This window comes from Pholcus phalangioides, unplaced genomic scaffold, assembly GCF_987345545.1.
Source record: "Pholcus phalangioides strain wild (caught in Gottingen) unplaced genomic scaffold, Ppha-v1.0 ptg000022l_1, whole genome shotgun sequence".
Taxonomy (NCBI): Eukaryota; Metazoa; Arthropoda; class Arachnida; order Araneae; family Pholcidae; genus Pholcus; species Pholcus phalangioides.
The window spans coordinates 2,701,891-2,718,152 of NW_028301615.1; the positions used below are offsets into that span (position 1 = coordinate 2,701,891).

Here is a 16,262-nt window from a genome sequence, read left to right on the forward strand (position 1 = left end):
CTTAACGCACTTCCTTGACTGCTGTTGCCGTGTCTTATCATGAGAAATGCTAAATTCCATATCATTCTTCGACCCCTTACCTTCCATGTGCAGCTTATTTGATTGCGTCCATCCCTATCTTGAGAACCGACGGCTCATTGACGTCAGCCTCCGCTTGTCGCCGACGCTAAAAGGACAAGAAACCTTTTTCTTGGCACAATGTGACACTTTCGTCAATTACTTGCCAGGGTGGTCGGGGAGAAAACACATATTCAGAATATATATATATACACACATATATGTCTCTACCCCCCCCCCCTTCTCTCTTCTCTGGTTTATTTAAAAAAGAATTTCACTTTTTTTTAATATGTCCTTGTTCGGTACAGAAGGAGGCTATTTATGTAAAGGACATGTGTGTATCCATGTTATAAAAATGTCTCGTCGTCACGTTAGATGCGAATCATTAAAAAATAGAGAATGTATAAAATCTTCAGTTTGCTTCAGGTTTTACAAAATAATGGTCCATTTTTAGTGTACGTATAATATTAAAATAAAATAACTTATCTCTTCTCTCTGTTATTTTAAATTGGTTTTCCAATTTCGAGGTGCGAATGCGAGCCGAATTCTCATTTGAAAAAGTCTCTCCCCAAAGAGAGCAGGTGAGCTCATAGGTGGATACAGGAAGGGGGGCGATCGCCCTTTGTTCGGTGAAAACGTATGTGTGGAGAGAGACGTTCGTTTCCCCCCCCCCCGTTCACCATACATTCTCTCGGTGATTCTTCCCCCCCCCCCCTCCCGTTCAAGGAGTGTGATCCGCTTACGGACAGGCATTCAACCAATTAGGAGGTATCGCTTCAACACGATACTAGCGTAACATGAAAATTCAGGGATATGATACTTTCACTTCTAATATTGAAGACAGATAGCAACATCATTAGAACACTAGACACGCATAACTTTGACAACATAAATACGTTAATGCAATACATCCCAGCTAGCACAGAATCGTTAAAAATTCCTCAGAGGAACGAGTTACATTGTACGATTAAATAGTAGTTCAAAATTGGGGATACTGTTAAATACAACAATTTTTCTCACTTGAGGGCCCTGGGATGAACGGATAAGGGGGCATGAACAAAAATAAAGGGAATGGAGATCCACGGCAGGAAATCAATTTCACCCTTACATCGGCATTGACGAGATGTCCCCTAACTTGATGCTTTGTACGATGGTATATATATAATTACGAGATATCTCGCCTCCTTAAAGCCTTCTTATTTCGGCAATGCAAGCCCACAGATACCGTTGTAAGAACATGAGAACATGTTTTCCATTTTCCCGAACCCGTAAGATTAACTGCCAGTGGGCGGAGTCAGGTTTTGCTCAAAGTTTGAAAACAGAAAGAGAGAGACTTTTTCCCCCCTTCGTTTCGGGAAAGTGTTCGTTCGGGAAATGTAGGAATATGCGTGCAGTGTAAACAATAGAAAAGGCTGAGTATTTCTCTTCCTTGTTTTTTTATTTTTGTTCTCAGTGTTGTGGGGGGGGGGGGGGATAAGCAGTTACCACACAGCTGCAAAAATCAGAAAAAAAAAATATTTTTCTTGAAAAAATATGTGGCATTTTGCAGAGGGTTCAGCGATTTTCACTGTTGCAGTTATAATGCGGATCAGGGAAATTTTAAAAACACCCAAGGTAAACCACGTCATGAGGGAAAAAGGGCTCGCTGCTAGACGTGGAAGCCCTGGTTAATACCGCATAGGAGGTCGGTGTGTACTCGACTGAAGGACTCGTGGGAGATCATTTACACACAGAGAGGATATACCATAATTATGTGTTTATATGTTCCAGGGATTCGGGTTGGTTTCGTTGCCAAACTTCAACTCCCGGTTGCTCGACGCAAAAAATTATTCCCCAACAGGTCAGACCCAGAGGGCAGAATGAATTCCGCTCATTCAAATGTGCGGTGTCGAAATGCGTTCGAATTCCTGGTTTTTTTCCACGCTACATGCCTTTATCATCGTTGGTCCTTTATTGTGAAAGATATCATGTAGAAATCAGAGATATATAGACAAAAAGTACAAAGACAGCAGAAATGTGTAACTCTTTAAAAAAAGGGGGGCACACATATACAATTAGAGGTTGGTGATGGACACACATGTTACTTTCGTTGTCGTAAGCATGAAATAAACACTTGTGACTCCATACAGTGGCACTTGCATCTTTAGAGGGGGCAGGGAATGATATCCTTTGTTTTCAGCTGGATGTTTTACTCAGAGTGGCTACTGTGAAGCTGCTGCAGGTACGAATATCGGTAGCGTCAAGTATCAAAAGTGAAAAAAAATGTTGTAAACGCGATAAGAAAGTGGAGGGGAGGGCACGTGTGTGATGTACACTTTTATCCCGAAGCATATGGGTGCATGAATACGTGAGTGTGAGACATGCTTGTTTCTGCCACGAGACCCCCCTCTTACCCAACGCTACTTCCTCGTCGGTTCTCTCAAGTGCCTCTAAAATTGACTGAGAGGGAGGCGCAAAATTTCAAGCAGCAGTATGTCGTCGCCCGACTTCAGTTGGAAGTTTTTATCCATCGGGATCTGAAATTCAAGCCACGAGAGTATGTCCTGTAAGAAATTCCGTAGTACGTAGACAAAATGTTAAAATCGCCACTATGATGAGATCATGCTTCGGCTGACCGAGTCGTGCACTTTCATAGCTACCAAACATTCGAATGTGAGTTGGCATATTATGACGCAAATGGCTGAATATTTGTTGCTTGGAGTAGAATTCCATATGCGCGGATCCCTTGACTTCAAGTTCGTCACTACGTAACCATGGGATCTGCATCTACTAATTTTGTGAAAATCATCGCAGTGATTTGTACTTATAACATACTCTATCAGTTTGAAAGCAAATCTTCGTTATCTGATGAGCGTCGATATTAATTGGACTTCGCATTTGATGTGTAAAACATGAACAGATTGGTGTTTTGCATATTGGTGCCGCTTTCAATGCTCACGAACACTTCGCACGGATACGTCTTGAGAACATCTGCAATTACTCAGGGTATTCGAGCCAAAGAATTCAATGAAACGAACAGCAAGATTAATGATCTTGAAGCATATACTGCACTGCGCAGAACGTACAACCGTGGTACCGACTCTGAGATTATTACCAAGAGGAGCGTCGGAGCCTCGACCCAAGTACCACAGTTCATGTTGGATTTGTACGAACATTTGCTGGACAGACGCTGGTCTCCGAAATTCGACGTGGCTAGAAGCTATAGTGTTGTGGAGACCAGTAAGTATATGATACATTCTCAATAATTTGTTTGTCTTTGTCAAGAAACATTTATGCCTGCATTGACTTCGCCTAGTTACAGTAAACCAAATTCAATCAAGGAATTATATACCGTGAGATGCATAATTCTTCATTAAAATGCGTACAAAGAAATATATTTTATCTCTCTCGTGTCGTGGGTAAAAATTGTGTAGTTGAAGTGGAATTAATGCATACATTTCTCATTATATTCAGTGAGATTAATGAAATACCTCGTTTTCATTTCTTATACATTTAAAGATATTATTACCAAAGCAACACTTATGGAAATTAAACATATGCATTGAAAGGAATACTTTAAACCAGCGGTTCTCAACCTTCTTTGACTCGCGGAACCTTTTTTTTGGTAAGAAATTTCTATGGCTGAGCCCCGTAGGCCTATTTTTTATTTATTCGTCAAAGATACTGATATTTTTACTATTGAAAAACATTTATAATTATTTTTCTTTAAATTTTCTTTTTCGTTTTTCTTTTCCTCGAGCGGCCGCGGTGCCCTCGAAGAGCGCACGTGGAGTCCCGGTTGAGAACCGTTGCTTTAAACATATATTTTGCTCCCGCCGTCACCTTGAAATGCAATATATGTACGGTAAAAAAGCGATATTACTTATTTTCTAACATCCCCCCCCCCATAAACAACATTATAAATTCTATTAAAGAGTACTGATCATAAAGTTATTAAACATGAAAGTTAAAAAGTAATAAACATAATTCATTTTTTACAAATGATAATAAATAGAAAATAAAAGGAGTAGGCCTCCTACGGCTTCTAGCTTTATGTAAAAATATCATGTATGCACTGTAATACGCCCTTAACGCCAAAATTATAGTGTCTTTTCGCGGATAAAAAATGGGGAAAAAAACCTCTTGGAAAGAGAAAAAGTTTGATAGATTTATTTTAATTAATGATTCAGGTTTTGTCTCAGCATTGGTTACTTTTATTTAGCTTTTTAAAAACATTTCTGCCTTTTTCGGGCTCAATTCTTTCCGTTTCAGAAATAAATGCCATTTTAAAAGCTATTTCGAGTACAGTTTATAAATGAGATTATCAAATCAAAACATCACGATGTGTTTACTTATAGTATACTATACTATACTATTATAGAGTAACCGTGAGTCTGTATTCAGTTTAAGGTAAGTATTGATATGTTAAAACTGAGTGATTGATTGAATTAATTAAAGTAAATTAAACCTCATAATTCAATTTATTTGTTGTGTGTATTTTGGAGGGTTTTTGTTTTGTTTTGTTTTGAAATGGAAAATGTTGCGTGAGAACATTTGCAAATATGTACAAATAAGATCACTACAGCTAAAAATCCCAGTGAGATACAGTGTGTGTGTGTGTCCGTTGACAAAAAATTAAAAAATATCACAAGTGCTTCAATTTCCCGTAGTAAAGCCGTGTTTTATACAGCTTTAAAAGTAGGTTTTTACCACCAGCGGTTAATTTAAAAAGCCAATAAGTTTTTCCCCGATGACCTTTTGATTTTCTGTGAACTCGTAGGAGAATCCAAGCGATTCGATGAAACCGCAAACCTCTCTGATGAGCGGCACGCCACTGAAATGAAGACTATTTATTTCAACATTTCGCATTTTCCTTCCGACGAAATCTTACAGATGGCGCAGCTGAGGTTGTACGTTTTTGCACAGAAAAATCCATCTCCAGGTAAGTTGATCGTCTACCTGCATAAAAATTATTTACATTCACTCTCCTATGTGTAAAGTCAATCTAATTTTCAGTTGCGTTTGTTGTCATTCAGAAAGTATTTTACGAGAAACTGAACGCTAATTTTTTTGCAAAATAAAAGTGATTTCTTTTACTTCGATTTCAATGGATTTAAAAATCGCATTCGATTTTAATAAGAAGTATATAACGTATCGTTCTCCTTCTATCTTTCACATTTTCAATGCATCCATTTCTTTTTCGTTCAAATAACAGAGAAGTTAGAAAGTTTTTTTTTTAAGACTTTTTATTTTCAATCTTTTTTTTCTTTAAATAAAGCCAAGATAAAAGCCTCAAGTGGGCACATCGGTTGCTTGTGCATTGATTGAGGCATTTTTAAAAATGGTGTAGTAAAGCAGTGGGAGACCGCACACATGCAACTCACAAACTAAAAGAAAAAGCTGAAACGAATTGGTGCCGACCGGAAAGTTTCACGTGTGTGTGAGGAAGCTGGTCAATTTCCCCCGTTGGGAGTCTTGGCGCAGAGAGCAACATACAAAAACGGTACAAATATTCAATCATTACACTTCCTCAAAATATACACTATATAAGGGTGGATCAAATGAAAACGGAACACAATTGTTACAATTTGGTTTATTTTTAAATGATTGTGGGGTGAAACTAGGTGTAGAGATTGAGCGAGAGGTAAGGAAGGGAACCCCTACTGCGGAATGGACTTGGTGTTCGTTTTTTAGGGGCAGAAGGAGTTTGAGTTCGCGAAATGCATCGGCGAACAAAGGCAGTGTACGGAGAACATTCACTGTAACTGACTTGTGTACAGGACTGCTGCGTTTCCGCCCTGGGCCGGTTTGCTCCTCCTTAGTGATCGACCTGGACTTCCCGGGATCCCCCGAGGCAACCATATCGACATCGGGTTTAGCGCGGACGTCCGATCGACATAGTGGTGTTGGGATCAGAACTCCCAGCTCAGGCTCCCAAAGCAGCTGTGTTTCACGAACGCGCCACGGTTCGCAGCCTGTGTACAGGACTGGCACAAGTGTTTCCACTGTGAACTCACTTTCCTGTTGTGGAATTTCTCTGTAATGATGTCATGAGAGGAAACGAAACGGGGACTCCCACCCTCTTCTGATGTCCCTTATTGTGCATCGTCTGTTTGGGTTGATTATCTGGTTGACTTCCTTCACCAAAGCGTCTGTGATGACGAAGTGACTTTAAATAGGCCTCGTATCATCATTCATAGATTCCCGTCCCTCGCGAAAACGCTTGTACCGGTCCTGCACATGAGTCAATGACAGTGCATGTTGATGATATACTGCTTTTGTTTGTTGATGCACTTCGCAAATTCCAACTCCTTCTGCTATTAAAAAAACGAGAAAGCCACGTTGATCTTCTTTACCCGCAAACATTCCGCAGACGCGAGAAAGGTTGTCTTCCTTACCTCCCGCTCAACCTCTACAAACGGACAGTTTCACCACAATCATACAAAAATAAACCAAATTATAACAAATGTTCCGTTTTTATTCGATCCACCCTTATAGATGGCTGCTCCAAATTCCCACACAACACAAGATAAGAACACTGACTGTCAGGTACATACACATACACATCAAGCGCAACTGGCTTCCACTGAAAGTACGGAAAGACAGTAGTAGAATGCCCACGATGGTGACAGACAGACATAAGAGCCTAGGCCGCTACAGGGTCCTCTCCTCGAAGGGGGGGGGGGGCAGGTGAATCACTGAGGGTATGTAAAGTGAACGGAGGAGCAGATGCCTGCCTTCGCCCTGCCACCTATGCTAATAACACTATTTTTTCATCGAACGGGTGAGGGCGATTGCCTTACTTCGCCCTACCCCTCTGTATCCGCCTATGATGACAGACCGGGGTTGTTCTTAGTTTAAAAGAAGGATACGTCTCTCTGAGGAGAGAATGCTATGTTTTTCCCTCAATCCCTTTCATATACTGAAGATTTTTTTCACGTTCCTGTACAAATACGCATTTATCTATATTTCTACGAAATTCAAATATTTGTAATCAGTAAATTGCAGAATTAGTTTTATATACTTCGACTAACTTAAGAAAGTATCACTGTCATAAAATGTTCTACGTAGAGGAACTGATTAATTGACGACTTCCGAGTAATAATTGTTTTACAATTCACTCTGCCATATATCATTGGAAATAATTTTGAAACTTTTATTTCTTCTTCAGATGATACCGTGAGCCTGGAAGTTTCCTATCACGGTGCACCCGATAAAAATGTCACCCTTTCCGAACGCCTATTAGAAACGCAAGGCGACTACTGGGAAGCTTTCGACGTCACGGACATATTTCGGGAATGGACAAAAGAATTAGTTCAATCGGCGCAGTCCTTGGAAATCAGGGTCCACAAACCGATCGTCTCGGATACGGGCGTCGAGTTGGGGCCTTCGTCCGAAAAAGAACCGCAAATTCTGGTATTGTCCAAGACTTCGAAGCGTTTGCCTGATGAGGAACGCTCGCTACCTCGGTCAAAGAGATCGTCTCTACTTCATCAGTCAAATCAGAATGATGGTAAGACATACTTTTCGCTATAAAAAATTAGTTTCCCCCCTCGTGACTCTTAACTCATACGAAGGTTACTAACAGCTGCCTGATGCGAGATGAATTTAGTAAACAAACTTCAACTGCGCCTCTTGCGGAGAATCGAACCTACGTCCTCTCGCTTGCCGGGGTGAGCGCACTAGACTACAAAGGCTTCGAATCTCGATCTTTCAGTGGAGCTCGTGAGCACTGAGCGGGATCGTACATTGACAAGGAACCTAACTCAGGCCAAAGCTCATAATTGCTGACACTGCTACTAGGTGGTGACTTATCCGAGGAAGATGTCACTCTCCGCTATCCATTCGAAGGTTTTTAATAGCTTTTCTAAATAAGTTACTTTCCTAAATTCATTTTCACATCAGCCAACTGTAAAACCTTCGAATGAATAGCAGAGAGTGACATCATCCTCAGATTGATATGTATAATACTGATCACCACTTAATTTACATAAATTGCTAACAGTATTTTTCGGGTTATACTGTATTTTACTCAATCTTGTTCCGAAGAAATTCTGTCATCGAAATGAAGAATGGAGAAAACATTTTTCCTATGTACCCCTGTAACGTTGTTCATTTTTCTCGTCCATTTACTTATTTCAATGTATGTAGAGGGTGTTTCAGAATGGACTCCCTAAGTTTGGAATGACATAACTAAGAAACAGTGAAATAGAAAGATGGAATATACAGTATAAGTACAGTGGAACCTCTCTTTCCCCTAACGGACACTACCCGTTAACGTACACTTTTCTGATCCTCAGTCCCGTGGGACAGAGCTTTAATGTATTTTACTTCTCGTTACGGACACTCCAGATAGCGGACAATAAAATCATGCAAACTTTAATTTTTTTCTAAACTCTAATTTAATTTATCAATTTTGGTCATAAACCGAGAATTTATCATAAGCAACTAAGATTACGTTCAACCCCAAGCAGTGCCGCAACTAGATACTTTGTCACAAGGGGCAAACCGGCATTTTGGCGCCCCTCTTCATATAGAAAAAGAAATTAAAGAGTGAATTCAGCGCCCGGGACACCAGACCCGCCTGCTCCCTCCTGTTTGCAGTCCTGGCCCCAAGCTCGTGTTGATAAATATGATAAATCGTCAATTAATTAATTAACTGAACATAACTATGGTCCAGGATGGAATTCGAATGGTAATGTGTTGTTTTTGTTTGTTGATACGTGTGAAGAAAGCCAACATTACAAGACTGATAATTGTTTTTATATACCGTATATACTCGTGTATAAGCCGAGTTTTTTTGTAGAAAAATTCGTTCCTCAAGTGGGGTTTTCGGCTTATACTCGGGTCAGTTTTTGATGAGAAAATATCAACCCCCGCAATCAGTAGTCATTTTTGTAGCAGTGTTCGAGAAACCGGCATTATTGGTATGGGATATGTTCAAGCCCTCACAGAACCGATAATGTCAAAGCTGAGGCAAAGAAATCTAAAACATCATTGGCTTTGATACCATGTGGGCTAACGTCAATTGTACAGCCTTTAGATGTGAGCATCAATAAGCCTCTCAAAGACTATTTGAGAGATTTGTGGATCGAATGGATGAGTTCCGATGATAAAGTGGCGCCTTGAAGAAAACTGACATTGGCCTGGTGTGTCAATGGGTACATGAGGCGTGGAATTCCTGTTTCCGCCGAAATTATCATCCGATCCTTCAAAAAATGTTGCATCAGCAATGCGATGGACGGAACTGAAGATGATATCCTTTTTGAAAGTGACAATGGCGATGAGACAGCGCAGATGAAGATAAAAACGAAGATGCCGCACCTTATGCTGATCTGATGGTTTAAAAAGTTTGAATAATTTTGTATTGTAAATTTCCACAAGCTATTCATTTTGCGTGAAAATATAAGAATTTTTTTCTCTGAAATGAACGGATTTTTTGGGGAATCGGCTTATACACGGGTTTTCAGTTTATTGCGGTTTTGGTGGTCCTGAAGTTGGGGGGGGGGGGTCGGCTTATACACGAGCATATACGGTATATGTTTTTATCTTCTTCACATTCATTTTGATTCAATTTTTATTGAAAAATATGTGTAGTGCAACTATCATGTACGGGTAAAAATAATACATTGGTTTAATGAAAAGAAGGAAGGTTATAATTTTTTCCATATTTATCAGACTTTCAAACTGCATTTTTGGGAATTATGCACAATCGTAACACGATAAGGTAAAAGAGATAAATGCGATGAAATTTAATCAAACTTTCATTATCGAGACGAACCACCGGTTATTTTGCAAAACCACCGGTGTATCACTTTTACAGTAACATATACATTTTTAACATTAAAATATATAGGAACCAACTGCAATCGAAGCCAAACGTAGTATAAATGTGAAAGTTGTAAAAACGAGGTTCCACTGTACATCGACCTCCTCATTACTGGACAACTTTTTTTCCCCATATTGGTGTCCATTATCGAGAGGTTCTACTGTATTTCGTTTAATGGGCAGTCCTATAACTTCAGTCACGCTGGTTTATGAAGTTAGTTACAGATTTGGCTAATAGATTGAGCCACAGTCTCGGTGCAATGTCTTTTAAATGGTTGGCGGTATTGTCCTTCGCAATTATGGATCTAATCATAATAATAAAATAAAACGATGAATTCGAAATGGTTGCCTTGCTTTGCAATGAAATGAAAAATGTGAAGAGTGGAGCAACTCTCCTGCAATATGAGTGTGTCCCACGGATGAACAGTCCACAGTGTTTGAGGACTCGTATTGTAAAAAATGACATTCAAATGGCACAAAAAAAAAGTAGTGAAATAAACCTACTATGGTGTCATCTGTTGGTCAAAATTGTGATTAATTTTGCAAATAAGTGTATTTGAAATTCTAGGCCTGCCCATCAAACGTACCACTTGTTTCATGCTTCTGTCTTGCACCGTTTCCAAATTAAATCATTTCAAAGTTTGGGGTTTTATTTTTCTGAAACACCCTGTACATATTGCTTTTTGTTTAACCTTTCAGATTTGAAGAAAGTGTCTAGTCTGCGGCATATGATCGTGAAGAGGAGCGAAGATGACGACGAAGAAATAGAGGAGCAAAGCAATTACATCGTCGAAGATTTGGGTAAACCCCGTAAAAGCAAGTCGAAGAAGCGTAAGAACCCTTGCCGAAGAAGATCCATGAAAGTGAACTTCGCCGCTATAGGTTACGACCAGTGGATCATCGCTCCTCCTAGTTACGAGGTGAGACATATGAACACCAATAAGGCAGGGCCGTTTTAAGAGCATCATGGGGCCCCCGGGCCAAGTGATATTTCTGAGTCCCTACCAAGGCAAATTCTTGAAAATTTCAACCTAATCTCATTTTTGTGAGGCCCCTTTTCTCTTGAGGCCCCCAGGCCGTGCCCGGGTGGCTCAAGAGAAAGGAGGACTCCTAAACGCTCACCCGGGGTTACTCTTTCTCGTTAGCTCCGCGCTCACCCTTGATGACGTCATTTTCAACAATTTTCACAATAGATCACGCCACTTTTGTCTCAAAAAAAAGAAACCCCCCCCCCAACACCGCAATATTTTTTCCCAATTAAAACAGAACCACTATACATGTTTCAGAAATTTGATAAATCCGGTTATTATACATAGTTACCAACTATTTTTGTAAGTTCAATAAATTTTGTTTTTCAATTCACCGCGGTGATTATGTGTAATCCCAGCTAGTTTTGGTAAATTATGATAAATCGTTAATGAATTATTTTTAAATTTCTTGGAAATTTTGCTGATATTTCGAATGATAGATTCGATCGGTGATGTTACTTATATTCAAAAATGTCGATAAAAAAAGCAACATTACAATGCTGATAATAATTTATACGTTTTTTTATTATCATAACACTTATTTTCACTTACCGTATATTAACGTGTATAAGGCACCCTTTTTGCCAAAAATTGGGTCCCAAAAATAGAGGGGGGGGGGGTTTCCTTATACATGGATAGTATTATAGATATATCTTTTAAACGTTTTTCCAAATTTTAAGCCCGAAAAATCAGGTGGTTCTTTATACAAGTACGTTAAAATGCGGTAATTTAGTTTTTATGGCAAAATATGTGAAGTGCACCCATCACGTACAGGCGAAACTGACAAGGGGTTGAATTTAAGTGACATTTTCACATGATTTTTCTTCCATATTTATCATACTTCATACCTATCAACTTCAATCGTGAGTTATGCATAATTACCGATAAGAGTGACAAATGACGAAAAATGTGTCAAACGATTGGTGGTTATGCATAATTGAGCTTATTTAACGTTACCGTTCATTGGTTGGTCTTTTTCCCTTCAGAATTTCAGACCAGGTGGAAAGGGGGAGTACGATGATGACGGCCAAAAAACTATACAATAGTCTTGAAACGTCTTTCGCCATTTTGACATATGTCTAGCACAGACATTATTAGAGCAAAAAAGAAAAAAATAATAACGACCCGTCTCCTCTCGCTTTTAATGAATTGTGTCCACCCTCTCTCTGGCCAGTTTTATTACTTTGCCTGGAGCAAGGAGGGGGCTTCCTCTACCCCCCCCCCCCCCAGAAGTTTTTTAAATCTGTTGGGAGTGGTTTTTTTTTTTTGCCAGAGGAGTCAGCAGTGATTGTTGTTTGCATCCTATTTTCTTTATTTCTCAACGGAATAGGTAAACCCCCCTCCCACACTTCAGTACATGGCATCTGCTGTTGGTAAGCAAACAATGTTACTGTATTCTCAAAATGGATATTGCGGTTTTCTTCTTTCAGAGCTGTTTTTCCTGCTGTCTTTTTCATGTTATCCTGGGGCAAGCTGGGCCATGGTTAGAATAGCATCTGCTCTGCTTGAAAGCAACTTGAATTCGTCTGAGAACTTCGAAGGCGTTGATCAAAGCGTGTAAAAATGTGTGGGAGAAAAAAACACACACACACACACTCACAAACACTATTGCCAATGAAGACATATATGTTTCAGGATGAAAAAAAATCCCCTTAAAAGAAAAAAAGAAAGTGATTCCGGAAACCTGAAAAGGAGGACAAAAGGATGAATTTTTAAATGTAGGAGGACGCTTGAAATGACAGCAAAATAGAGAAAAGAGGGCGGATGGTAACCCTACGTACACACACATTCCAACATGTATCAATTTGTTACAAATTCCGCGGAGGAATGTAGACTGGTTTAGTTGTAGTCTCTACCTTTAGTGCTACACATTATTGTGCGTGTTATAAAGAACACAAAGTCGTGTCGCTCGTGGTGTATTGGTAGCGTACTAGCCCGGGTAGCAAGAACAACGGGATTCGATGCCCGGCGGAGACTTTTTCCTAATTCGTCTAGGCATTATATCGCAAAGTTTTTTCCCCTTAACATTTCACTTATTTAACACGGAGATGAATCCAGTCGGAGAAAGTATTATAATAATCAATACAAGGTGTCCTATAAATTCGCAAATAGCTAAAATATTCATAAAAATTGAAGGAATTCGTATACAGTGAAACCTCGATGTAACAATACTCAGTTTACCAAGAAAAAATATCGATGCAGAGGCATTATGATAAAAATGAGAGCCAGCAGTTTAATATTAGAGAATAGACATTTCTAAACAAGTGAGGTTTCAGTATGTTTGAATGCTGTTTGCGATGATCGAGAATTCTTTTTTGATGGAGAAAAAAAAAATTAGTTCAATTTTTTTTGTCAATAGAGGGCGCTATACGAACCAATCGTACCTGTACCTTTCTTCAATCTTTTCTGTGGCCGAAACGTTCGTTAAGCTTCAGCCTGAATTTCGCGGCTGAGAGAAAACAACTTCATCAATAGTGCAATCTCAACATCCTAATGAAAACCTTATGTAAGCGCCAGTAACAGGAAAATTCAGAAATGAGCTGCGTGTACCCCGCATTTTGTAGGACTCTGATTGGTATATTCCCAGTGATCTTTTTGCTTTTGTTCAGCGTCCTCTATCGACAAAAATTTTAACTAATTTTTTCTGTACCCAAAAAGAATCCTCCTTCTGGAGAATAACCTTTTGACAAACCACATTCAAATATACCAATTAATTTAATTTTTACGAATTTTTCAAACTATTTACGAATTTATGGGACACCATGTGGTTCAACAATATTATACAGTGTACTGTATCATAAATTTTGTACAATCGAAAATTAATTCTCAAAATATGTGCCACAAATGCCCGAAATAATGTCTCCGTAAAGCAGGTTTGAAACAGTAGGCTATAAAAAACCAAATGTTCAAGAACTGGCCACAAAAGGAAGACGAGATAGATTTCGAATGGGGTAATTTCCGTTAATCAAAGATGCAATTAATCAGTTTTTACTTGTGAAAGCTTTTATACTCATACCTCATTTAATACTTCCGTTATATTTTACTTAATCGATATTTCACTGATATGTTTTCTAAAGGCTTTCGAATGCTACGGCAAATGCTCTTTCCCGATGGGTTCGCACCTGACTCCGACGAAGCACGCCGTTATACAGACTCTGATGCACAGCCTGGAACCGAAGCAAGTGACCCGGGCTTGTTGCGTTCCGACGAAGCTCGAACCTATCTCCGTTCTGTATATTGACAAAGACGGAACCGTCACCTACAAGTACGAGTACAATGACATGGTCGTAGCCGAATGCGGTTGTCGATGAAGAGAGAAAGTACAACAAGCATCTTTTTTTTTAACACATTAGCTATTGACTCCGATGCAAATATGCCACGAAAAATTAAATACTGTAATAAGTAAATCAAAAGTAAATATCTCAGCTAGTTTTTGCCAAAATTTGACGCGCCTTTTATCCTTAAAAACGCATTGATTTTGTAACGACGGTGATTGATAAATTTGTGTATTGAAAATATAAAGCAATTTTGTGTGTGTGGCTGAAAATTTACGTTTGATAAAAGTACAGCACGCTTTAACAGATTTCCCAGGATATTTTTAAACAGATTTTACGTGGTATTTTAATCATAAGAGACCATCCTAGAGTTGGCTTTTGGTTCATAATTTTTTGGTAGGCCTTCAATTTTTTTTTTTTTTTTTTGAACAAAGTACTTTGCATAAAAGAACTTAGAGTAAGATCATGAGAAATCAAGAAATATAGGTATAGCACAAAATAATTTATTCTTTTAAATACAAAATAAAATATATTTACGAAATATCTTCCCTCATGATGTGCAATGGTCCAATCGTTCAATCCACTTCTCAAAGCAAGAAGAAAAGGATTTTTCCGTAAATTGTTTCAGTGAACCCTGCACAATTGAAATTTCTACGAGTTCACGACGCTTTCTCGATATGTGTGATCACAAACTTTTCCAAAATGGAACACGATATGTGAATGCAGTATTAGAATCATGCCACCCCCCCCCCACCCTACAGTCCGGATCATGTGATTTCTGGCTGTTTCCAACGTTGGAAAAGAGATTCTTGGGAGGAATTATTAGTTATTTCAGCTGTGCAGGGTTCAACCCCCCCCCCCCCTGAGGCCAGCTTCCAAAAAATACCTTTCTCTATACTCGCTTTGAAAAGTAGCTCGAACGATGGGATCATTGCATATCATCTAAACTAGGAAGATACTTTGAAAAAGAACAGATTATTTTTTGCTATACCTATATTTCTTGATTTTTATGATTTTGCTCCAAGTTTTTATGGAGAACGCGCCTTTATATAAAGTTTAATTGTAAGAAGTCCTAATATTTCTTTTTCAGCAGTATATGGGCATGATAAGACAGATAAGATAAGGACATGGATTACACTATGAAAGTTTGATAAACGATCCTTTAAAAAACTTATATTTATTGTACCTATTGATTACATTCGACTCTTGTTCGTTGAATTTTCCAAGTTTTATCGAAGAGCTTTAACAAAACCTTTTTAGTGTAATCCCAGTCTTTGCCAAAAATTTCTTTCTGAGGAAAGGAAGACAAATGGTACATCAGGTGGCGGGAGGGGGGCTCTGTGGTGGTGGAGATGGAGGACCCTGGTGGAACAGTGCTGGACAAGTCTCCGAAAATTTACATGCCCAAATCCAAATCAATGTTTCATATGTTAACGTCGGGCATGTGATTGAAGAGAATACACGCTCGATCAAAATTTTTACATGCCTCAGGCATGTCGGAGAATAGATTTATCCCCAGCCCTGACTTTCCGTGCAGTAAACGCAATCATTGATTCCATCTTCGGATGTAAACTCAAATCCTTCTACACCCTTTAGCTTTTGCCCTAGTGCAGTTTTGCATTGGTAAGATACTTTCAATTGGAAAAAGTATCCATATAACGTGCCAATTTTAGATATATCAAGTCTTCTACTGGGGACCGTATATGTACTGAGAATAGATTGCTCTCGAACTTCAATTAGAAAGTTATTTCCATTGCTCTACAAAAGACTCCATGCATCTAAATGCAAAATTCGCTGAGATGTTGCTGCTCATTGAAAGTTAATGAGCCATCTCAGAATTTAGAAAAGTTTTAATAAAATGCAACTTAAAGAATCTTTAAGCTGTTTTTCCTTCAAGTTTGTCAGCATTTTATATGCAGTTCTTTCCCCTAATTAGAATTAATTAAAATTAAAACAGATTTTTTTTTTGTAGGCTCAGTAGAGAAAGGGCAATAACTTTTTAATTGGAAATTTGAGAGGACAGAAGGACCGTATGAACAATAAATCTTGTGTTTCGATACATACATGGCCCTTGGTAAAAGCAAATGGCGTCTCA

At 38.9% G+C, this 16,262-nt stretch overlaps 1 protein-coding gene across 1 annotated transcript; it reads left to right on the forward strand.

Annotated features, from left to right (window-relative positions):
• The first annotated feature begins 2,396 nt into the window (after positions 1-2,396).
• LOC149069339 (bone morphogenetic protein 10-like) lies at positions 2,397-14,469 on the forward strand. Its single transcript, XM_089249954.1, has 5 exons — positions 2,397-3,276; positions 4,817-4,978; positions 7,208-7,549; positions 10,564-10,784; positions 13,970-14,469. Exons 1-5 carry the CDS (start codon positions 2,949-2,951, stop codon positions 14,201-14,203), a joined length of 1,287 nt encoding a protein of 428 aa, XP_089106080.1. The 5' UTR covers positions 2,397-2,948; the 3' UTR covers positions 14,204-14,469.
• The last annotated feature ends 1,793 nt before the right edge of the window (positions 14,470-16,262 follow it).